This window comes from Mya arenaria, chromosome 12 (genome assembly GCF_026914265.1).
Source record: "Mya arenaria isolate MELC-2E11 chromosome 12, ASM2691426v1".
In the NCBI taxonomy this organism is placed as follows: domain Eukaryota; kingdom Metazoa; phylum Mollusca; class Bivalvia; order Myida; family Myidae; genus Mya; species Mya arenaria.
In genome coordinates this window covers 61,441,334-61,466,537 of record NC_069133.1, presented here as the reverse complement: position 1 = coordinate 61,466,537, position 25,204 = coordinate 61,441,334, and the positions used below count along the sequence as shown (strand labels likewise).

The 25,204-nt window shown below is 35.7% G+C and overlaps 3 protein-coding genes across 10 annotated transcripts in view; 1 reads left to right on the top strand and 2 right to left on the bottom strand.

Moving 5' to 3' along the window:
- Positions 1-6,913, top strand: part of LOC128211633 (prolyl endopeptidase FAP-like) — a 169,606-nt gene extending 162,693 nt beyond the window's left edge. For all 7 annotated transcript variants that reach the window (XM_052916621.1, XM_052916622.1, XM_052916626.1 and 4 more), the window contains exons 24-25: positions 378-451; positions 4,883-6,913. In XM_052916621.1, the coding sequence (XP_052772581.1) occupies positions 378-451; positions 4,883-5,032 (224 nt within the window). In that variant the 3' untranslated portion in view covers positions 5,033-6,913. The remainder of the gene's footprint in view (positions 1-377; positions 452-4,882) is intronic.
- LOC128211634 (4-pyridoxate dehydrogenase-like) lies at positions 350-3,011 on the bottom strand. Its single transcript, XM_052916627.1, has one exon. The coding sequence runs from the start codon at positions 2,586-2,588 to the stop codon at positions 816-818; it is 1,773 nt and encodes a 590-aa protein (XP_052772587.1). The 5' UTR covers positions 2,589-3,011; the 3' UTR covers positions 350-815.
- Positions 6,914-6,956: 43 nt separating the features above from the next.
- LOC128210179 (vacuolar protein sorting-associated protein 51 homolog) lies at positions 6,957-24,558 on the bottom strand. 2 transcript variants are annotated; one of them, XM_052914356.1, is made up of 20 exons: positions 24,465-24,558; positions 23,110-23,396; positions 22,564-22,719; positions 22,202-22,275; positions 19,539-19,671; positions 19,204-19,292; positions 18,892-19,012; positions 18,550-18,650; positions 17,230-17,329; positions 16,824-16,924; positions 16,069-16,148; positions 15,309-15,442; positions 14,806-15,033; positions 14,109-14,249; positions 13,249-13,359; positions 12,450-12,565; positions 12,003-12,123; positions 10,712-10,824; positions 8,317-8,395; positions 6,957-7,322 (listed from the first exon to the last, which is right to left on the bottom strand). In XM_052914356.1, the coding sequence occupies exons 1-20, from the start codon at positions 24,481-24,483 to the stop codon at positions 7,293-7,295; spliced, it is 2,334 nt and encodes a 777-aa protein (XP_052770316.1). In that variant the 5' UTR covers positions 24,484-24,558; the 3' UTR covers positions 6,957-7,292. The 2 variants fall into 2 exon arrangements, with proteins under 2 accessions (XP_052770316.1, XP_052770317.1); XM_052914357.1 differs by having other exon boundaries at positions 24,440-24,466.
- Between the last annotated feature and the right edge of the window lie 646 nt (positions 24,559-25,204).

Here is a 25,204-nt window from a genome sequence, read left to right as displayed (position 1 = left end):
AACAAAATATATTATATATTAATATACTTAAATAGTTCTGAGGAGAGTGCAGCATTATTTCTTAAATGCAACGTGAAAACATTTTGGTGCCATTTAAATCGAGAAATGTTTATTTAGATTTTAAATATTGCCATAAAACAAGGTTTCCATGGTGCTACAGACGACGGTCTTCAACAAGGGAGGTTATTATGTGATGACAATTAAAAAGGAGTTTAAACGGTACTTTTTTCTTTGCCCGTGGGCAAGATAAGAATTTCTAGCATGGTCAAATTTTTGGATCTAGTTATCTGAGGTGGGATATACTTATATACTATAGCTGTCTTCTCAATGGAACTAACATTAAGTGGTGTAAAGTATCCTAGTTTTATTCATTTCAGATAATGTACATTTCCAGCACTCTGCTCAACTCATGAAGGCATTAACAGATAAAGACGTATATTTTAAAACACTGGTAAGTAACTTTAAGATGAAACATTAACTATCAAGTCACGCCTTAAACCAAGTATTGGGTGTATTTTTACTCGTACTATACGAGGGAAACTTTACAAAAATAATGGATTTGGTAATAAAAAAGTAAAGTAAATAAAGTTGTATATAGAGGATATATAAACATCGTTTAGCATCTTAATGCAATCTTAATTAAACAATCAGTCATTAGTTTTCTATCCGCTACTTACAAAATAACTTCATGGCCATGAATAACTGATTATAAGTAAAGGTAAGTATTATATATTTATCAAATTCAATAACATGTCTTTCTACAAGAAAGCATAACACAGAGTTTATAACCAATATAATGTTACTGTCATTGTATTTCATTCTAAATCCTCCAGTATCATGTCCGAAGCCTTCTCAGCGACCATAATTGTCGGAGCGTTCAGGTTGCCGGAAGTTTCCATGGGTAACACAGATGCATCTGCGACGCGAAGGTTTTTTATTCCTTTTACGCGCAAGCGCGGATCAACAACGGTGGTTTTGTCCGCTGGGTTCCCCATTCTGCACGTGCAACACGGATGATAGACAGTCAGCGCGAAATGACGCACTACGCATGCCCAATACTCATCTGACCGGAAATCGTGTTTATCGCAAACTTTGATTTTAACTTGGTCGGCGTTTGCACCGAGTGACGTCATTGATGGCGTTTGTATGAATTTCTCCCATAATCGTACTGCTGCTACAAAGTCGCTGACGTCTGAAGGCGAGGAGAAATATTTTGGTTCAATCACTGGAGCGTCAAAGGGGTCGCTGGTTCTCAGCCTGATGGTACCCGTGCTGTTCAGGTGGTTCATTATTACTATAGTCGTGAATCCGTATTTCCCTGGGGTTTTACTGAATAGCTGGGGAAACAAAGTATCATTATAATTCTCAACGTTATTTTTCTGGTAAGAGCTAAAAAAGTTAAATTGAACATCCGTATATGTCTTTCCTCTTTGACTGGGATCAGAATGCAGAAACGCAGTAACCTCTGCCATCGTTTTCCCGATGGCATCGTTTCCGAACAACCTATATTTAAGCTTATTCCATAAGCCAGTCTTCATATCAGCCGTAATGCCAAGCGGTTTGTTGATGCTGGTGAAAAGCTGAAGACGCATGTGGTCTTGTAAGTTGTTGCCAACTGGAAGGTCCGCTCGGACTGGTATCCCATGCTCTTGGAGATGCTCTTTGGGTCCTATCCCGGACAACATTAGTAACTGCGCCGAGTTCATGGTGCCTCCGGAAATAATAACCTCTTTCTTGGCTGAAACGTAATGTTTTCTGTTTCCTTTTAGAAAATACACACCGGTTGCTTTGTTGTTCTTTATCCGTATTTCTGTCACGTGACTTTGTATGGATATATGTAAATTAGGTCGGTCACTCGCCATCGGGAGAAACGTATTAGCGGTGCTACTACGGACGCCATTTTCGATGTGTTGCTGGTACCTAGCGAACCCTTCCTCTTTACCGCTGTTGTAATCCACGATGTTGTAGCCCATTTCTTGTCCTGCTTTCAGATAATAATCCATAAGATCACTAACACGACCGTCACTAACACCCATAGGTCCTTGTGTACCGTGGGCATCAGAGTTCATGAGTTCCGGTACAAGAATCTTCTCGGATTTTTTGAAATATGGCAGCACATCCTTATACGACCAACCAGTGCATCCCATTTTCTCCCAGAGGTCGTAATCCAGACTGCTTCCGCGTGTGTATTGCAAGAGGTTAATGGTACTGGAGCCGCCCAGGACGCGTCCGCGCGGCCAGTATCCCTTCCGGTCGCGCATCCCGAGACAAGCCTTCTCCTGAGGTTCCGTAAAATAATCCCAGTCCATTTCCGTATGCAACATAGATGTCCAGAATCCGGGGATATGTGAGTTCGGATTCTCCTCATAATGGCCACCCGCCTCTAGCAGCAAAACGGACACACCCGGCCTCTCCGAGAGTCTCGCCGCTAACACGGAGCCTGCGGATCCCGCTCCCACCACGATAAAATCATACGAATCATTTAATACTTCCGTTACCTTGACAGAAGGTGCACAATTCGTAATTCGATTGAAAATCCATACCGCAACTACTGCTACTATAATAGAAACAAAAGTTTCTTTAATCATTATTGTAATACTCGCTTGGTATATTTAGTTTAAACGATAATGAATGATGCACCTTTTAAAGCAAAATTCATATGAGTCTGTCTACGTTGCAATAGCATTTTATAGGTTATGAAATTGACAAAAAAATCGGTTGAATACAAATGTTATCTTCGTTATGTAATACCGAGATAAAAATTTCTGTATTGTATGGTACCTCGAACAGTCCGAGAATGTTCTCACGAACTTTAAGAATTAGGTTGAACATTCAACATGCGAGTCATGTTAACTTTATAAAAAGACAAGTTTATGCATGGGAGTCATCTCGTCCAAAAGTGGTGTTTAAAACTATTTTCCTTATAGTAAGCAAACTAACAATGCCGATCTCTTGCTAAGAAATAAAATAAAGTAGTATGTTTCTTTGAGACTGGAGAACTATTTGGCTTACAAAAACACATACATCTACTCTTACATATAATGCATTCTGCATATTTTTTTCGCATTTTAATAATGAATTACTACGAAAGCCTTCTCATGTCATAATCACTTTATGTCATATTTTAAGTTTGCCAGAGCACAAAGTGGTGTTCAATGTGAGCTATTAGAATTTGTCTTTGTCCGGCGTCCGTTCGAACGTCAATATTTGCTCGAGAGACATATTACCTGAAACCATCTGACCAAATTCAATAATACTTAAAACATACAACAACGCGTTGCAATATACCAACAACAACAACAATATCACAGTGGCCGAATTCTTGTTTTTGCTTTTAACCAATAAAGCAATACACGATTACTGTTTGATCCGTCTTAAATAACGTCCGATTGTATTTAATAGTCCATAATAAATGTGATATAATATAAATTCATTTTCACCATTTAAATCCCAGAAACAATAAAATCAAATAAATTTAACGTACAATATGCTTTGTATTAAAATTGTTGCACGCTATATATATGTTTTTGTATGTATATGTGTTATTATGACGATAAGCTTGTTATGCTTAAGTCTAATATATATTCTGTTCTGTACTGTTTTGTTTTGTTTAAAAACATCTCTGAAACTACTGAGTCATTTCTTTTTATAAACTTCACAAAAAGCTTGCTTTGGTGATCTACAAAAATACAATAACCCGTTTCGATTGACCCATGAAAACAGCATATGGTGGCCGACTTTCTGACAGTTTAACGTTTAAAAAATCTTAAATGCCCTTTTTTCTTAAGCTATTTATATGATACAGCAAAATATCAATACTTGCTTAGATTTCAATAAATTCTGACCAAAATCATTATGAAAATTCCATTTTATTAAAATATCATAGTTAATACTAATACACGAATATGCCAAGGGATGCAAATTTTGCTGCATTGTGCTGGTCATTATATCGGATATATTTATACATTGGAATCATTGTCCTTTAGTAACAGAGGAATAGATTTTATACTCATTCCTTAAATAAGTCACTTTTATGCTAATAATTGTATTGATACAGACTTATGGGTTAAAGTAATTATCTATATTTTTTAGTTCGAAGAATAACATTGGTATACCCAATTTTGAATAAAAAGTCAGACTTTTCCATTGAACTAGACAATTGTGCTACTGTACAGTACGTTTAAAAAGGTAGATAATTAGAGACTGGTTGCATAACCACCATCAACCCTTTATAGACTGATGCATTAACAACAAGATAATAAGTGGAATCTGACAACATCTGTAAATAACCTACCATATGTCAATTGGGCGTACTACCCAAAACATGTACCTCAGCTTTTTTTTCTTCATATATCTCAGGTGAGCGATTCAGGGCCATCATGACCCTCTTGTCGACACAAGAAGCAAACACTTTTAATATTGATGATTTACAAGACGGCCAGATAATGCAAATAGCTGTTTGATGCCAAAGACGAGCGTTATAAGCTTTAACCTCCGATCATTTATTTTAAAATATGTGTGTTGAAACCGTTTTAAACCAGAATCAATTTTATGGAATCAAATGAGGGGTAGTTATTTTTATTACTTTGCTTTTTTCGCAGACGAGTGTCGATGTATTGCCATCGCCTTTGCGTGATAGCTTTAACGACCTGTCGACGAAAACTTTACGTCGGCCATGAAATGTAAACGCATTAAAATAATGTATTAGAAAACTTACGATGACATCTTGCATGGTAATGTTTAATTAGTGATGTCAAATCACCCTAACTGAGATACTGAAACTACTTCTGAATATGTCACTCGGTCAACTGAGAAAAAAATGGACGACCGTGGCATATCATGTTTTAAGAGTAATACCGGTCGATACTCTCGTTCATTTCAGATCTATACCGACCAGCAGCACTGGTTAAGTGGCGGAAACACACGGAACCATCTTTATAACAGTATGGAAGACTTCCTGTTCACGTGCTACGGTAAAACAGCGCCCAGGCATCAAATTCCGGTGGTCTTCGAGGAAGATGAGGACGAATAATCAAGCGTGTAGATGATACGGAGACAAAAGCCACCGATTGTGGGAATGGGGTTAGGGTGTAGAGGAGATAGAGGATAAAGCGACTGGGTGATGGTCATGTGTGTCATTGTGATAAGACTAAACAGACGAGTTAGTAGCGGAAACATTCATATTCAGTCATTCATGGCAGACACACACCTCCAGTACCGCTGATTGAGGTGTGCGTGCATTAAGACACCCTTCAAGTTGTGCTGTAGCTTGCTCGCCTTCTTGACAATATTGCGTGAAATGCATGAACATTTTCAAAAACTGACACCTACTTCCAAGTGTGTCCTATTGCACGCACACCTCCCTCACCGGAATACACACCTCCATTAAACCGATATATCGATATCGGGGGTGTGCGTCTACCCGGGATGCTTGTACACGTTTATATGTTTCCTTCTATCTTAATTAAGGGAAACAAAACGTGCATTAATTTCCTTTGCGAAAGTCAACAAAAGACTGCTCCGTTTGTATATATCAAATGTCAAAACTTTCAGGATTTCGCTGTTTTTCTTCCTTTGTCCATTTAGAATCACTTGTTTTAACTATTATAATAAATAATTCGTCACCTTAGTGCAATAACTGAATAACTGCATATAGAAATAGAAGCAGATATTGAGTTCTTGCACTAAGGTGACGTATTATTTGATATAACATCCTGATTGTTTCTCTCAATGTATTCATATCCTTATTTATGCAATGCAAAATGTTCTAACAAGCAACAAAAAATATACAAATGATCATTAGTCATTAGATTCATAGTCGTAATCAATGCACAAGTTTATACTTTGACTTGCGTCTTCTCTGTGAGTAGTTATTGGTCCCAGGTATTTTACAAAGATAATGTTTTATTGAAACGTATATTCTTTTCGTGAACTTAAACTGTATGATATAATATATTTTATCTTAATTTAAAAACACATGTAATTCAAATCATTTTAAACTGAATTTTAATTTTCCCTAAAAGAATGTCTAAACGAAATTTTAAGCAAATGCATAATTTCTACGTTTATACAGATCGTAACCAATAAAATCCTGAATTGAAACGGCCCCAGACTTGTAGCCCGTCACAGTTGTTCACGACTGACATTCCTGTATAACTTGTGTGTAGATGTACAGTCATGGTGTCACACTATCCAGCCAATACTCGCCTCCTTCATCGAGCCATACTCACCGTGCTTCTATTATTTTGAAGCCGGGATAACAGTTAGTATTTGTCTCATTTTACATAGGAATCATGTCCGGCGCCGTCGATCCAAAAGCCACATGTACCTGTCCGCTATCGAATAACGTGGCCACAAAGATAATTGGCATAGTATCGCGGACAAGTTTTATATTCAATCCCGTGTTACGACCATTTAATTGTCATTGTTATACCAGTGGGCGCTTCGACCAGTCGACATATTCAATTCAAAAATCCGATGTACCATAGTTTCATTAATTCCACCAAGAATAAGTGGTGGAGAATGCTGAAATGGGACTCAGTCATATATTAGAGGCATATAATAAATATTGCAGGACATCAAGTTTAGAAAAGACTATCTTTTAATATAGACATTCTTTAACAAGGTTTCTTTATATGCGAACAACCACTGTAACTGACGGTAACCATTCTGAACATATTCATTCTCTGTATGTCCTATACCTATTGTGTATGGAATTGTGTTCGCCGTATACGAATTTGTGTCGGAGAATTCTCACATGAACTGTTGTTTTGTTAACCTTCTCACCTAGGAGTTATATGTGATTATGTTTGTTGAAATATGTATTATTATTAATATTACTATTGTGTATTTTACAATGTTCCTGTTTCAATTTTGTTACATAAATGATTTACCAAAACAAATAAAATGAACAAAATAAGAATTTGTTATTATGATGAAAAGGGTAAACTAGCGACGGCTTTTGATAAATATTTATTGCACATTCTAACAACTGCATCAATTCAAATATATACAATAGTGTACCTTCATTACCTAGTAAAAACGACACGCATTTTAACATGTTTTGTAATAACTCTTAATCCATCAAAAATACTATGTCCCGCCTAATTAATTAGAATAAGCAATTTAAATAAACATCAAATTAAAATACATAAGTTGACACTTCCATTTCTCACCTAGATATTACTGTATTACTACATATTCACGGGCAAGAATTTTATACTGGAGCTGAATGAAGTTTGTCTGTTGCACATAATGTTCGGAATGTTGTATGGAGCTCAACGAATATTGTCTCAGCCTCTTTCACATATCAGCTCAACAACCTGCAAAACAAACAATCTAGTGTTAGGAAATGAATTAATGGGAAAAAATATATTGTTAGGCAATAAATGAATGGAATTCATACACTATTTTATTAGGCAAAAAATGAATGGAATTCATACACTATATTGTTAGGCAATAAATGAATGGAATTCATACACTATATTGTTAGGCAATAAATGAATGGAATTCATACACTATATTGTTAGGCAATAAATGAATGGAATTCATACACTATATTGTTAGGCAATAAATGAATGGAATTCATACACTATATTGTTAGGCAAAAAATCTATGGGACACAAACACTTTGTTGTTGGTCATCTTGTCAACGTGCGTACGGTAAACAATCCTTGGATCAAGAATTTCAGTTAAATATTATTTCAATGTAACCGTTTTGCTTCCAAGTGAAATGACCTACTATGTTTGCGATAACATATGACACTATCACTGATAGTCATAGAAATAGAACGACACAGAAACATTAATTAAAAAAAACTAGGTGGTCTAGTGATAACAATCCAGGGGTCGCAGGTTCGCACCACTAAAAATACTAATCTTCATCCGTGGGGTTCCGTGTGACAGTGCTATACACTGATGCACGTAAAGGAAACAGGGAAGCTCTAACCAGGGCTACCTTCTTTCTGTGCACTATGCTCCAAAACGTAATATGACTTACAATCTAATTAGAGCACTCGCCATATGGGCCTTGAAAAAAAACTTGAAACCACCGCATCTACATCACATCCAGGTAACATCTACATCTTAGTACGTCGTATCTTTGTCATATACATGTACTGAGTATTCTCATTCAAAGCAAGTTTTCATTTATAATGTTTAAACATTTACACTACAGAAATGTACAAAAACACGAAGAAGTTTTGTGAGTGTCAGTTAACTAACCCATGCAAATAATGATCTGCAAATAAACTTTTAAAAGTCCCACTGTAACATTTATAGGTAGCTGCATGATTCTAGAATGTGAGGTGTACTCACACTGGGTTCCATCATGACTGGGTCCAGACACCTGTGGACAGTGCTGCACACAATCTCGTCTAATAGCACCTGTACCAAGCTACAACAAACAGTGTGTTACTGTAGAACAAGATATATGTGTTTCATTTGAATGTAATGAAAACAACAGCTGTCACAGAAACAGCGCGCTCGACTATCCGCCGCTTTTCAGTGTAAGGATTGAAAAGTTTTGGCGAAACATGCATGGATCACTGTTAGATTAGATTTCAATGCAATACATGATGTGCTGAGATATTAACATAAATGTGGTTACATGCAAAATTTTAACCAGAATTTTTAAGTGTAATAATAAAGGCCCATTATTTGCAAAATACAGTTATCTAACTTGGTTATTCAATTAGGTTGGGTGGTTGAATACCATTGTATAAAGTCTCAATGCAATATATCAAGTAATTGCTGAGATAATATCCTATGTGAGCTAACATGCAAGACCTTAACCAGAATTTCTAAGTCGTATAATAAAGGGGCAAAAATTATATAATATGAAAGATAGAGTTATCTAACTTGATTAAATAAGAAGGTTAAATGGTTGGGAGCCTGTGTGTAAAGTTTCAATGCAATACATGATGTATTCGCTGAGGTATTGACTTAAAAGTGGTTACATGCAAAACCTTAACAAGAATTTCTATGTCGAATAAAAAAGGGGCCATTATTTGAATTTAATGCAAACTAGAGTTATCTTACTTTGTTATTTAAGTAGATTGGATGGTTGAGTACCATTTTATAAAGTCTCAATGCAATACAACCAGTAATTGCTGAGATATTAACTTAAAAGTGGAATAATAAAGGGCAATTATTTTGCATCAAATGCAAATAAGAGTTATATAACTTGATTATTTTAGTAGGTTGGATGGTTGAGTACCATTGTATAAAGTCTCAATGTAATACCTCAAGCAGTTGCTGAGATATTAACCTATGTGTGCTTGCACGCAAAACTTTAACCAGAATTTCTAAGTCGAATAATAAAGGGCAATTATTTGCATCAAATGCAAATTAGAGTTATCTTACTTGGTTAATTAAGTAGGTTGGATGGTTGAGTACCATTGAATCCAGTCTCAATGCAATACCACAAGTAGTTGCTGAGATATTAACATATGTGTGCTTGCACGCAAAACCTTAACCAGAATTTCTAAGTCAAATAATAAAGGCCTATTATTGGCATTAAATGCAAACAAAAGTTATCTTACTTGGTTAATTAAGTAGGTTGGATGGTTGAGTACCATTGTATAAAGTATCAATGCAATACCTCAAGTAGTTGCTGAGATATTAACCTATGTGTGCTTGCACGCAAAACCTTAACCAAGGGGTGACGCCGATGATGACGCCGACGCTTGGGTGAGTAGTATAGCTGAAAAATGACTGAAACTTGTTAACTCTTCATGAGACATTAACAGTTTTGAGTTAAATGGAAAGGTTGTAAAACTTGATTTGATATTGTTTTAAAGGGCAGTTCTACTGTAAATAAAAACAATTTATATAGGGCATTTCTACTGTTAATATAAACAATTTAATTCAACTATCAGGCATTTGACATTTAGAAGAAGTCTAGAAATGCTGAAATGTAACGGAACTAGGTAAATCAGTTTGGGCAATCTGAATTATCGCATATTACAAGTAATCGACCAGAAACTGTTCTCTTTTTTTAGAAAAAACTGACCTTAACTTGGACCCCACTGACCAAAAGTGCCATTCCAATGTACATCCCCACTAGGACTCTATAAAACTACAAATTCCATCACTATACAGTGACCTTGACCTTACCAATCCCAAGCTTAAAATATGGAAATTTTCATAATTTTACATCAATTCTACCTCTAAGATATTAAGCAGAAACCTTTGTTTTTTGTCACAGCGGCCTTGACCTTACCGCAATCCCTCTTCACATATGCTTGCAACGTTCCAAGTTTCTTCACTATAAATTAATCTTAAATTATGTTATTGGGCATAAACCATTGTTCTATGTCTAGTTACAGCCACTTTGACCCTAACAACCTCAAATGCAATCCCAAGTGATGTCTTCACAAATGTCATGAGCTTGCTGCATGCCAAGTTTCATCACGATTTGTTTATTCTAACTAAATTAATTGATAGAAAACATTTTTATATTTTTAGTAACTGTGACCTTGACCCCACAGACCCAAAATGTAATCTCTATGTACGTCTTCACATGAGCTTGCAACATGTCAAGTTTGATCACCTCTCTTCAATTCTAACTAAAATTTTTAGGCAAAGCCACCAGTTTGACATCCTTTTAAACTTTAATTTAATCATGCCTATTATATTCATATAATATATATGTATAAAACAATCATGTTTATTGCCGGTAATATCATATTACTATACTCTTGTAACATACGTTTCATCAGAGACAAATCTCCACAGGTAAAGCTGTAGGTAGTATGTATCTACTTGAATCTGTTGTAGGCCGTAGCGACCAAATATCCGCAGACGAATACACTCAAGGAATGTCTGAAAATGTAGACTCAAAACTAAGAAAGACTGTATATATATAATATCAAATGTTATAAAGAACCTAGTTTAGCACTTCAAGTACAAATCTTAAGAAGTAGATGCAAGCGTATACTGTAGACTGTTTATATTTTGTAAGTGTTTAATATTCGCTATTTTTCACAAATTTAACAAGAGTGACACTCACAAAATACGCCCATCAATAATTTCTTCGGGGCATTTGGCTGATTATCATACTTGACCGATTTATTTTACCAACAAATATTTTCAGCAGGTTTGGTGAAGATCAGATGATAACTGTTCAAATTAGACAGTGGACAAAGCAAAAATGGCAAATTTTGACCAATTCAAGGGCCATAATCCTGAAGAGCCTGGCTGGTTATAGAACTTTGCCAAGAATATATACCAACAAACATTTATAGTAACAAGTTTGGTGAAATTCGGATAAAAACTGTTCAAGTTTGAGAGTAGACAAAGCTAAAATAGCCAATTTTGATAAATTCAGGGGGCCATAACTCTGGAGTGCCTAAAGCGATTAGGCTGGTTATCGAACTTGACCTAGATATTTCACCAACAAACACTTTCATGAAGTTTGGTGGAAATTGGATGAGAAATGTTCCAGTTAGAGAGTGGACAAAGCTAAAATGGACAATTTTGACAAATTCAGGGGGCCATAACTCTGGAGTGCCTAAAGCGATTTGGCTGGTTATTGAACTTGACCGAGATATTTCACCAACAAACACTTTCATGACGTTTGGTTGAAATTGGATGAGAAATGATCAAGTTAGAGAGCGGACAAAGCTAAAATGGCCAATTTTGATAAATTCAGGGGGCCATAACTCTGGAGTGCCTAAAGCGATTTGGCTGGTTATCAAACTTGACCTAGATATTTCACCAACAAACACTTTCATGAAGTTTGGTGGAAATTGGATGAGAAATGTTCAAGTTAGAGAGCGGACAACATTGTGGAGCCGCCTGCCCGCCGCCCGCCCGCCATGGGTGTTCCCATAATACGGCCATCGTAAGATGGGCGTATAAAAACTAGCTGAACATTACTGTGCTGATGTTTGCAAGGGATTAAGCAGTGGTGTCATCATTTTCAGACCAACAAGGCTTAAAATCAGCAAAACAGGGGGAAATTAATACAGTCTATAGTAGTCTTAAAACATTTGACTAACCTTCAATGAGATCTTAATGATTCCAGTCAGAACAGAAACCTTCGAGAACTCGACAGCACTGAATATCTCTATCTTCTCAGAGAACAGCTTCTGTATGTTGCTTATCAGGCTGTTGTCAATGCTGGAGTGGACAAGACAGGTACTCAGTTAATTATTTATTATAGCTTGATGATAAAGAATTTCCACTAGACCAATCTCGACCTGGTAGGGATCCAACTCACAACCTCTTGGGTGAGAAGCGACCACCTTTACCACTTAATAACTTTCACCCCTTCAATAAACTTACAGCATGAATTAATGCATTGTAAAGCCACAACTTCATATTCTTGGTATCCTGACAAGAATGTAATAATATGCAGTGTTCTCAATAAGAATATTGAATATAGATAAAAAGTATTCAACGACGTATTCTAGTCGGAATTATTTGTATTAATGTTTCTACTATACCTTGGTGTAAAAGTCCACTGCCCGCGCCTCTGATTTGAAGCAGCATAACTGTGGGCTCGACGACTTGAATCACTGCTCTGTTCCTTTCTGACACCCTCCTCGTACAATTGTCCAACCTAGTTTAATTGAAACTAATGTTTTCTAATGTTGCAAAAAATATTGCAAAAAGCCTATTGCAAAAAACTAGGAGTAGTTGGCCACAGGTTTTTGCCAGTTACCATATATTATAAAATGATTTAATTGGCTTATAGTAATTATAATATTATTATTAGATACGGTTCCAAAATAATACTATGATATTTTATTTGCAAATAGATACAGACCTGCTTTTAAAACCTGACTTTACCAGTTATAAACCTCAAGACTTTGGCCAAAATCAAGAAATCGCATATACATTATTCTTAAGTCGAATTATCAAGTGCCACAATTAGCATTATATGCATGAAAGAGTAATCTAACTTGATTATTTAAAAAATCAATGAATTGCTAAGATATTGACTTCTATGTGCTTACATGCCAAACCTTAACCAGAATTTATATATTTGAATAATAAAGGGCTATAATTTGCCTAAAATTGACGACGAAGTTGTGTCACTCATTATTTAAATAGGTTGGATGGTAAAAAAAAAAAAGTTTCCATGCAATATATGAAGTTTTAAGTTTTTGCTAAGGTATTAACATAGTATGCAACCATGCAAACATAACCCAAGGTGACACTGACACCAGTGTGAGTAGTATAGCTCTCCTTATTCTTCAAAAAGTCGAGCTAAGTAAAACCTGATCCTGTACCATTCCCTACCTGGGAGTCAATGGACGTTATATCTTCAACAACTCGCTTCATGACAGCCCTCACATTTCGAGGTTCGATCGTGTTCAGCCAATCACGAGTCTCCACACTTTTACGTAACATCTATAAGCGACAGAAAAGCAGATTATTCAAATTTGTAATTTCAAATTTTAATTGGATCCATGACACTTGCTTATCATTCAACTGAATGTTTCCCATTTTTATAAGATCCTACATGCGTAGTGAAAACTTTTACAAACCCAAATGTCTTTTGAAAATATGACTTGATCTAAGAGCCTAATAGGTCACTGCAACCAAGAAAGAGCAACAACCATGGAGCCAGACATGTAAGCAGTTAGAAGCTATAACACAAGAGTTTTGGACCTTCATCAACGTATGTTAATTAATATATAAGCAAATGCAATTTTAAAAAGAGGAAAACATTTAATCAAACCATTCAATGAAATGGAAAAAATAAGATGTGATCAAGATTGAAAAATAATTTTGGTATTTTTGTATTGTCCCATAAAAAAGGTTGGAATAAAATAGGAGCTTTTATAATAAAATAGTAGGAAAAAGTAGGAGTTTTTGGCGACAAATAGTAGGAAAATAAGGAATTTTGTACGTCAATTTCCAGATCATTTCAGGCTAGCTCATGTCAGCACTGTTACAAGGTAAATGGAGAATTAATTATAAAATAAAGATAAAAATTGATCTATAAATCAGCATTTTGTACAAAAAGGAGGAATACATGTACAAGGTTTTAAACAAGAAGTAGGAAAAAAGGAAACCTTTTTCAAAAAGAAAAATCTTTTTTGGTTATATCAGCGCCTGACCTATTTTCTATGAAAACTAACATGTACAGGCCTTACCTGAGATATAGCAAGGCCCTGAACTTTCACAAAGTGGTTGAGTAGTTTCTGAGCAGTGACCTTGACTTCACCACAGAGGTCAGCTATTGAGGTCATTTCACTGTGGGGGTCCATATCAAACTGTTCTTCAGTCAATGTTATCTGTAAGTTAAGATATTGTATAATATATTATAAAAAACATTATTTTTTGTGATAAGTTTGAGGGTTTTGAGCAGTGACCTTGAACTCACCAGCTCATCTCACCTCTAGAGGTCAATTCACTTTGGGGGTCCATATCAAACTGTTCTTCAGTAACAGTTATCTGTAAGGGAAACTCTTTTCTTATACATGGGATAAATTAATGTCAAAGTGACCTTGAAGAGTGACCTTGATACTTCCACAGGTAAGCTAAATAGGTAACATCATTGTAAAGGTCCATATCAAAGTGTTCTTCGGTTTTTAAGACCGGAGAGGACTCAACTAAATCCGTATGCATTTGACTGCATTGAATTTGAATTAAGCTATATAATTCTAATCTGCTTATACCCCTAACTATGAATAGAATGACGATGACAATGGTAAACATTTATTTCCTATCTGGCATATTATACCTATATTTAACTATACATTATTTCATGTGTAAGTGTACAATGAATTATTATCATACCAAATATAATGTAAACAAGTTGATAAATCAGAATACAGATATGATACCTACCAGGTAGGAAATGGTAGAACTCTCATAGTCCGAACATAGCCTGGAGAGTATAAGAAGCAGTGGGGGTGGGGCGGACCCCCTCTCTCCCCCAGCCTCACAGAACTCCTGGCATATCTGCGTTAAGTGCAGAACAAAACCAACAACGAGCCCCTCCCGTACACCAGCCGTGCAGAACGCGCCCCGGAAATACGGCTTCATGGCGAAGGTGATGTCCGATGCAATGAACACCTGTTAATTAGTATTGAAAGAAATTGAAAACTTTAGTTTTTCTTTCAGTTATACTCATATATAAAAGTTTCAGACACATGAAAAAATACATCCACGACATATATTCAACGTATAAATATACAAACTTTATGATCAATATGAGCAACATGTAAACATGTAAACAACTATCAAATAAGGATACATATGAGAATAGAACTAACATGTTTAAAAGCACACAACATCTTATGTGGGACAATTACATTAAATGAACATGAACATAACCATTATTGTCTTACCTGAAGATTGGAGAGGACAGACTTGACCTGTTCCACCATATTTAGCTGTATGCCACTGAGGAGCTCGGTAAGATTCACTGTGGCATCCTTGCCTCTTGGTGAGGCCAGAGTCTGACGGACATCAGTCAGACAATCTACAAGAGAATTTCTGTGTTTAAGGATATTGAGCTGAATGCCACTCAACAGCTCAGAAAGGTTCACTGTGGCAACCTTGCCTTTCAGAGATCCGTGGTTGATGTTAGCACAAGCCCGCAAGCCCTGCACTGGTAAAATGTCTTCCGGGCTACCTCAAATTCTGCATTTCATATAGCAGGACTTGTTCAAAAATTTAGTACAAGAATTCTGGCTTGTTCATCCAATAGTCCAATTTTGATGACTGAGAGTTGCAGGAGTCAAAATGTGACATTAAACTTAAAAAGTTTGCCAAAACTTCGGGACAATTCATCAATTCTCTCCTACGCTATTTGAATATTTTAGTTTTTGTTTTTGACAGCTGTTTTTTGTAATTATTGCTATTAATAGATTGGCTTGTTTTATTAAAAAATCTTAGTCGTAAACTTTAATCTGTTGAAACATTACAGATGGGAGTAAGCATGTCCTTTTTCTTTTCATCAAAATTTTTATAAACTTAAATACAAACAAAACATCAAAATAAGAATAAGGCACAGATATGATTTCAAATTATTACTACAAGTCAACTGGAATGTTTTATCCCTTTTTTCATCTTTTATCCAACTACATTTATCTCAATGAGTCATACCTGCAAAGTGTTGCTTTAGAGAATCTAGATAATGATCCACTCTATCTCTGGCTGCTGATGACACAATGTCAGTACCTGCCCTAAATAGAATAATATTTTCACATGAATAATCAGTATTTACTAGCCATGGAAAGCATATTGTTCCACACTGAAAATAAAACTTTTTTCAATCATGAACCTGCCCTTATAAAAAAAAATTGAAATCATGAACCTGCACTGAAGAAACATTTATCTTAATCACATGCCCTCTTTGAGCAAGTATAGTTTCTCCATTATGTACCTTCCCTAGTAATATCTTCTCGATCATGTCCCTGACTTAAAAAACATATTTTCTTAATCATATTTCAGCCCTCAGATATTGCAATCAGAACAAAAGTCATTTCCAGAGGTGTGTTCAACAACGCGAGGCTTCGAGGGACCTCTCTATTCCTAAATTCAAGTGCCTGCATGGTCATTCTGGAGCACTCATGATTCAACTCAATAGGTGTTTCACTAAAGAATCCAAAAATGTGTCTCTGAAGTTGGTTGCGATGTCACAATATGACAATGACACGGACAATTAAACAATGTACGTGCCCATCTCAATATGGAACAGATGTAGTGCAGGTGCTCATTTGTTTAAAACTTTCAGTATTTACATGGCCTCCATTGTGACTTAAAGTAAGTGCCACAACATGTTCAGTAACACAAAACATCATTTCCGAGCTCGTTGAAGCGTCTAATGTGTTGAACATGTGAGTGAAAAATTGGTTTACCTTGAAAAGTCTGTATCAGGAAGGAGCTTGTTCATAGCCTGCAAGCGTCTATGGAATCTGTCCAGGGCTCGTACAAGAATTGTGTTGTCTCCAGTCTCTCTCTATGCATATGAAAAGAAGGAACTAGTAATCACTATGGAAACATATAGGTTTTAATTCCTTCATAAGAAATAATTGTTTATGAATTTGAGTTATCACAGCAGTTGAATTTTCAATTATTTCTCTTTCTTGGTGTTAAATCAAATAAAAAATGGGCCGTTGCTTTAATGAGAAGAGGCTGAGCTCTTCTTTGGTCCATATGAAATAAAGTTTTGAGCATGCAGCTTGTCTCGAATGTTTTACTTCGAGATGTATGCGCTGTTTGACACTGTCAAATTACTGCTCCATGTGTATATGAATGTGTTACCTCAAGCTGTATACGCTGTTTGACAGTGTCGAAGTACTGCTCCATGAGGGCATGGACAAACTGTACCAGCTTCTTTAGGGCCATGCTCTCCAACTGTTCACTGAAATCAGAAACAAAAACACTGTGAATCAAATGCTCTTCTGCTTTTATACTCTCAGATGAAGCATAACTCAACATTTACTAATACATGTACCACAGTTATGTGCCTTGCTGTGCATGCGTTTATTGTCCCTTGCAATGTGTGTACCAAGTTTCTGTTGAATAACTTGAAACACTTTTCTATAAATGGCCAAGACTTAGTTTTTTTGCACAACAACGCCAATAACAACATCACCAAGGTTATCATGATACCCTGACCTTTTTTCATGAGCTTAACAATGCACTTTTACTCCCAAATAAGTTGTACCACTATAAATACAATTGTTTTAATTTACAGAAAAGGACCAATAAATATCAAAAACAATGGTTCTTATGATGGAAATTGTGTTTATCAATTTGAATGAAAGGTGCAGACACAGTATTTATACCTTATGAGACGATAGTTGATCACTGTAAATCTTTTAGGACCCGCCAGTTATTAAATATTTGTGCGTTTCAGCTATTAAATACACGGTAACAATCTAGTTATCAGTAATCAATATTATACATAAATGCATTATTTAGTAAGAAGTTTATCACTCAAAATTTAAGTTTGTCATACATGTGTATGTTATGATGTTAAATAGGAGTATCACTTTAATAAGTAATACAAACTCAGTAGAAAATGCATGAAGCTGTTATAAATAATTGATACTTGGAGGATATTATGATATGATGCCCCCTCTAACATCCTGTACCACATCAAGTCTGCTGTGTAAACACATCCAATCATACACGCATGTTTATACACCCAACAAGACCTGATACAGGTCAGTGTGCTATGGTAATATTCCTTTTATAACATGTATGCACTGTATATAGTTGTTATGCACTGTATATAGTTTCAATGCACTGTGTATAAATTGAATGCACTGTATGTTATTTTAATGCACTGTATGAAGTGTTAATGCACTGTATGTAGTTTTAATGCACTGTATAATGCACTGTATGTAGTTTTAATGCACTGTATAATGCACTGTATGTAGTGTTTACCAAGTAACAGCACAAAAGTTTTCTGAAATATATTTCCGGATAATTAATTTAAGAGGCACAAAACAGCTTGCTGGTTTTGAACTATGTCATAAGAAAAAAGAAATTGATACACAGATATTAAATTGAATCATTGGAAGACAGATATATATATATACTACAATGGAAATCATTACAGCCATGTGTACTCACTTGTCATGAATTTTAAGAAACATGTCATTGTAGGAAGCTATCACCAGACACATGTTGCTGAGGAAGCCATTACAGCCACTGTCCACAAACTCCAGCACATCCTGAATGGTGAATGGAAAACACTCCATATTAAAACATTGTTGCAATTTTACATGATGTTTTTTGGGGAATTCACATTCAAACTAGGATAACTATATTTTTTGACATTGGGAATATGCATTCACATGATGATCACATTTTTTTGTTTCTTGTGTTAATGCTGTATGAAGGGATGAGGACAATTGAGCAAATCCATCAAACACACTTTGATAGAAAGTACAGTTAAGCACTTATCACATTTACCATCGGAGTGTTGAGATATTGTTGTCCCGGATTGTCGTGTGATTTTATTGGGGTTTCTCCCCTATGCCAGGCTATCTGCTCTTGTAACCCGGCTAGGTCATCATCCAGCTTCTGATGTGCACTGTGAAACAGAAAGCATAAGGCAGAGTGATTTAAAATAAATGTGAATAGGACACCAGGTTTGTCAGCGTTCTTTGGCAGTCACCCACTCCCACTTTTCTAAAGACATAGGTTCTCCCCAGATTCTCTCAAACAACGAACTTACTTGTATAAGCAAATATCAACATTTTCTGGACCCTAGAATGTACTTACTGAGCGAGGAACTCGTCACAGAGGTGTTCAGCAGGTTCGTTGAGCTGCAGCAGGAGATCCACACACTCTGCTAGCTCACGGGGGCTACACTATCAAACAAAAAACAAGTTTCAGAGATTACAGAGACTAGTTAGACTAGTCTAAAGGTAATTCATAATTGAGGGCAATATAGAAATATTTACTTTTACTAAGTCTTACACAATTTTTATCATATAAAATAAGTAGTGAAATTGAATCTAAATTTCAGTATATAGTAAGCCCAATCATATATTAGAGTTAGAAGTGGACTACCAAGAAATTATCTTATAGTTAAGTTTGAAAGGCTGCATACATACCTCTTTGTTACTGAACTGTTCCTTCAGGATGGCAACCATCTCCTGTATAATCTTGCTACAGTCACTGTTTATACCCTGAAAGCTGGCCATGTGTTGATACTGCAGTAATACACGCTGGGCTTTTGTGTAGTATCTACAAAGGTATACAAGATATTCAAATCTCAAAACTTTATCCAACTGTTCATAACAGGCCTTTTTCTCTAAAACATTTTTGGAACACAATAGCATCCCGTGTGGGGGAAATAGATTAAAAAACAGAACTGGAAATAATTATTTACAGAGGACCTTGCCAAAAATGGGAATTCACTTTGTGATTTTTAGACTATCTGCGCATGCGCGCAGGTAGTCTTAAGACCGCAAACTCCAAAGAACTACTTCTATTCATGTCATTTTAACCCATTTTTTGTCTCAATGCGCTCTATGCTTAGTAGCAGAATGACGTCAAAACCATAAAAATAGATTATCCGAGTGTGAGTTCTTGCTTGTTCGGCTATTTCTGCGCTGTATTTCGTACTCCGGCGTTTTATTTTTACCAGAATATAACTATTTATAGATCGTTATATTTATCAGATTAGTGTGGGTCAAAATAATAGATGCTCTGGTAGGAAGGTAACATACTGATATTCACTCTGAGTTCAGCCCAAGATGTTTTAGAAATTATTACCGCCCGCAAGTGTACCATCCCCTGCAGGGTTTGTTATTATGACCTGGTGTGACCATGAAGCACGCTTATTTGTAAGGGTGTATTTCTGATATTACTTTTATGAATTAAGAAACAAAAATGATTGTCTGAAATCAAAATAGTTGTATCCCAGGTTTCGCGTTACTAATGCTTCAAATACTATGATTTGTCTGCTATACAATAACAAAATACTATTCATTCTTTGATTTTTAGGCGTATACTTTTTTAATAAGATGTTTACATTTTTTGCGTAAAAGCTTCATTCCGGTGTATTCTTGGCATAGTTTTGGACATTAGCCTTTCAATTTATTCTAACACACTTGCCCTGATACGACAGTGAGTTATGCATACTTTTGATGAAGAAAGTAGTTCGGATTTAACCTGTAAAGCACACAATTAAAGAGTGCGAAGCATTCATAACAACTCTAGTATTATTTCTAAACAGATACTTACATAAAACATAAAAAAAACATTTATTTATCAATAATACTTGAAAAGGCACAATCATATTCCCATTCTTAGAACAGACAATTTTCGATAATCTAGAAATAGTTTCAACTACCTTTAACTGACTGATTTTCTAAAAATAGTTTCTACATACATTAACTGACCACATGTTTGCCCTCACCGCGGGAAAACGACCATTTGATAAGCTCTGCATTTTGATAGGAATTATTGCTAATGTTGATCGTAATAATAAAATCATTTTCCTTAAACAATTAAAACGCCTATTTTCATAAAACTTGCATAACGTATGATATCTAATCAAAGCACTGAAAATCTTTAGAAGCGATTGAAAGTGGCATGCATTGTCAGGGGCGTAGCCAGCGTTACGCACTTACGCATGTGCGTAACATTTACTTGAAAAATGAAAAGTCGAGGGCTAAGCTAAAAATTGATATCAGAATAAAAGGAAGCGCAGCCAAAGTAAACGTTGCTTCCTGTGATAGATAGCTTTCTGAGCAGAAATCAATCACTTGGTAACTACAAAGTCTGCGGCCTCGAACCTATTAATCCTTCCAAATACACCTCAGAGCTCAACATGTTCATTCCATTTTCCATTATTTTCCACTGGGTAGACCCCCCTCCCCCCGAACCCCCAACTGGCTACAGGGATATTCCCCATCCCACACCCTTCCCCTTTAGTGCGTAACATTCGGTAAAGTCTGGCTACGCCTCTGATTGTGACTTTAAATACATAGGGATACGTCGCCTTAAGTGATAAGCTGTGCATCTTGAATGGAATTATTGCTGAAGTTCTCACATATTTGCCCGCAGATAGTCTTTCAGCGCCTCGCGCTTTGATTGTACCTGTACTCTATATTTGCTATAGGCCATAACAGTTTCTAGGCATCTTCTCATATGAAAGTTAAATTTAAAATAATTATATCAACCTGAAAGACCACTCTCATAACAGGCTCGCTTCAGTGCACTTTTTCCACAAATCCCCCAATAGAAGGTTTAGACCTGTTCAAAGCAAAATCAGTCCAGCTGCAAGCTACATAGAGAGTTTTTGTTTGTTTTAGTGTAAAATCGTAGCATATTTCACTGAATGAAACAAAAATATATATTTCACTAGTGGCTTAGATAAATATTCACTTTCCATGTTCACGAGGCGAAATATATTGCTATCTTACATTGAAACAAACAGTTTTTTCTATCTATATGCCTAAAATTGGAATAAAAAGTCATTTAATTACACAATTTTAGAAATATGCGCCAATTTGCATGCGCACCTAACGTTATTCTGGAAATTACTTCATTTAAGTTGTGTCCCAGCTCTGTGTGTGCTGATATTTAATTTGGAACCAAGAGCGGGCTTAAATTTCAGAAATGTGAAAAATACCAAAATGATATTTTCACTGTTTGAAACAGTGAAAAAAAATTAATATCAATTTTATTACACTAATAAACCACCAGAAAGCATATAATAAATTACAATATTAATATTATAACTAAAATTATGCAGCTTACAGCTTACCTTACAGCTTGACTGTAGGCCTTCATTTCTATACATTTGTTCAGTCTTGCGGGTAGTTCAAACAGGAATTGCAACTGGAATAGACACACATAGAAAATACAAATTAAAAAATGGCAAAAAAAATCCAAATTTGTTCAAACTAATTTTTAATACATTGTATAATCTTTAATTTTTATAATATAATCATCAATGGTATATTGTATTACATGTAAATTTCAAGAGAATTCAGATTTAAATCCTAAGAATGTACATATTTTCAGTATGCACTACAGCCAATTCCAACAGGATGGAGTCAAAAATGTGAAAAAAGCTGATTAATATGCTAATACAACATACTTAAAATCAAGTTTAAATCATAAAACCTTCTTGAGTAGTGAGTGCACCCCAGCCAGTTTTGTAATCTGCTGCCTGCGATCATCCAGGGTGTGGGAGACATTACCACTAAACTCGGTGATGCGCGTCATGTTGGTCGCCAGGTGATCCATCTCATCTTCCATTTTACGAAAATCATTCTTCATCTGGTACAAAGTAAATGAAACAATACAATAACAGCAAAATCAATTTCACATCTTATCAGGAAACAATACCGGATTATTTGTGCAAACCATAAGAGAGAAATGCTGGAGAAAATACAAATAAATCCCTCCATATCTTTTGGACATTGCAAATAAGCTGCATCCTTCTACCTTCATAAAATATTGATGAACTGGCAAGTATGTTTATATAACTTCAATTAAACACAATTCCTAATATTTCTGTCAAATTCATAATGTTCAAGTTCTTCACAGCTTCAGACAATGTGACCTATTTACCCTGAGCTCCCTGCCTCTTCTGCAGCTTCCTGTCCTTTTTAAAACCTGGCTAAAACCCTATTCCTTATTACAGTACTAGAACAAAACAGATTTCACCTTTCTGATTGTGTCAGTAGCACTTATAAACTTGTTGTAGTTTTCATACACCAGTGTCTGCATGTCGCTGTCAAGGGAGCGAATCTGTTTCAACATTTCCGACTCCTTATCCATGAGTTCGGTGAGGGATTTCTCCTGTATAAGCTTGCTCAGGTACATATCTGGCTTGAAGTGAGCCCCATCAATGTCACAGGGGTCAAGAGAGGCCCCTCCATCCTGGTTTCCATCAAGGCCGTAGTACATCTTCAACATTCCATGACGTTTCCGCCTCTGTTCAGGGTCTTCATCTGGATAGGATATATTAAAATATACGACTTTAATGAAAGTGTAACATTATTACATAATATGTTGACATCAGACTCCAGGGAAAAATGCAGTACTAATTACCCTATTATTTTATGCATTACTGCTTAAAATCACTTAAAAGCCATCTTATTAAATTATAATTGAATTTATACTGTCTCACTATTTTTATAACGTCTGTTGTCTTTTAACATTGCCCAATGGTACTTAACATTGACAGAGTGTAATACAGCTGTATCACATTACATGTAGTTGGAATAATGACATACAGTTTGGGGCCAAAATTACTTCAAAAAGCAATTTCCAGCGTATTAATAAACTTGTACAAATAAATTATAATCATAGATTTGATCCTTTTATCAATTTTTTTTCTTTCAAGTTGTGTTGATTTAGATCAGTATTAAAGGTGGTCATGACTGATGTCAATGAGACTGCCGTCTGTGAATTAACCAATTGGATCCTATAGCCAAACATAAAAGGGTAAACAATATAGAAGAAAAACTTGGTTCACAGATAAAATATAATCAAAAGTTCAAAAAAAAAATCTATTGTCCATGTGTTTTTTTTTTAAATATGAAAGAAAATTTTTTTTGCTAAAAATCATTTTTGGCTTCGATTAAAACAAATATGTTCAAATGAGATTATTCCATTGCTGTTTAATAACTCAATTTTAAATAATTAAAAAAAATATATGTTTCAAACACAAAACCTGTGAAGCCTGAAGGTGTCCCTTTAATCTAGGTAATCTTTATGATAGTTTATGTACAAAATCAAATCATGCAGAGCATAATGTTGTAATAAAGGGCAAACTGAACTGGCAGTGGCCTGGGACCAAAACATAAATCCTAGTCCCAGCATTGGCGTATGAATTAACATAGTAAATGGGCCTAAATGACAGCTGTTTGACAGTTAAATGGTACGTTGAACAAGAGTACGAATCTGTGCACGTACACGCAAGCAGTTTGATGTATAAGAGAAAGCGTACATGTGAAATAAATGAGAAACAAACAAAATATTTATGTCTTACCGCCAGAATAAACAGGGACTCTTACCTTCTTGGGCAGTTGACATTTCTGAATTATTCGTTTCCTGTTGAAGTAAGCTCAATAATGCAATTTATTCGATTAAGGTTAAGGACAACTATTAACTAGATTGGCTATCGAGCTCGGATCGTTTGGCCCAAAATTAGTTTAAAAACAAATTATATAAGCTCGATTGAAAAGACCGCTGAAAGCTGATATAAGCTGATATAAGTCACTCTTGAGCTTGTGTCCTGGATGGAAACTTGTACCGGTGTCCTTTTAAAGAGTCCATGAGAAAAAACCCTGGTAGGGATCGACTGTAGTCATTCTAAAATGCCGTCAAGGCTAACCATCATTAAAAAAGACTAGGATCGACTGAACACAGCCTCTTAATAAGGTGGAAAACGGACAACTGTACTATCGGGCAAAATATTTCCCCATAGTACACTAAGATGCAAATCAAACTTAATCTCGAATAATTCGATTAAAAAATGTACGTACAGTCAAATGTCAATTTCGGGGTTGTCATATCGATCCATTTCCTCTATCTGCTTCTGAACACAAATGGCCCGAATCCCCGTTTGTTTGTCAGATCGACATAGACCACCAACACTAAGAGCGTGGTCCGCTAAACACGAAATCACCTCCAGAATTGTGCTGTTGTGGCAGAGTTAGGAGCCAGGCTCCGGGTACTGGCTAGTTACACGACGACGTCGTCAATGTTCACGTATTCTCGCTCCAACTTGAAGTTACCCAGTGGCGGACAGAAC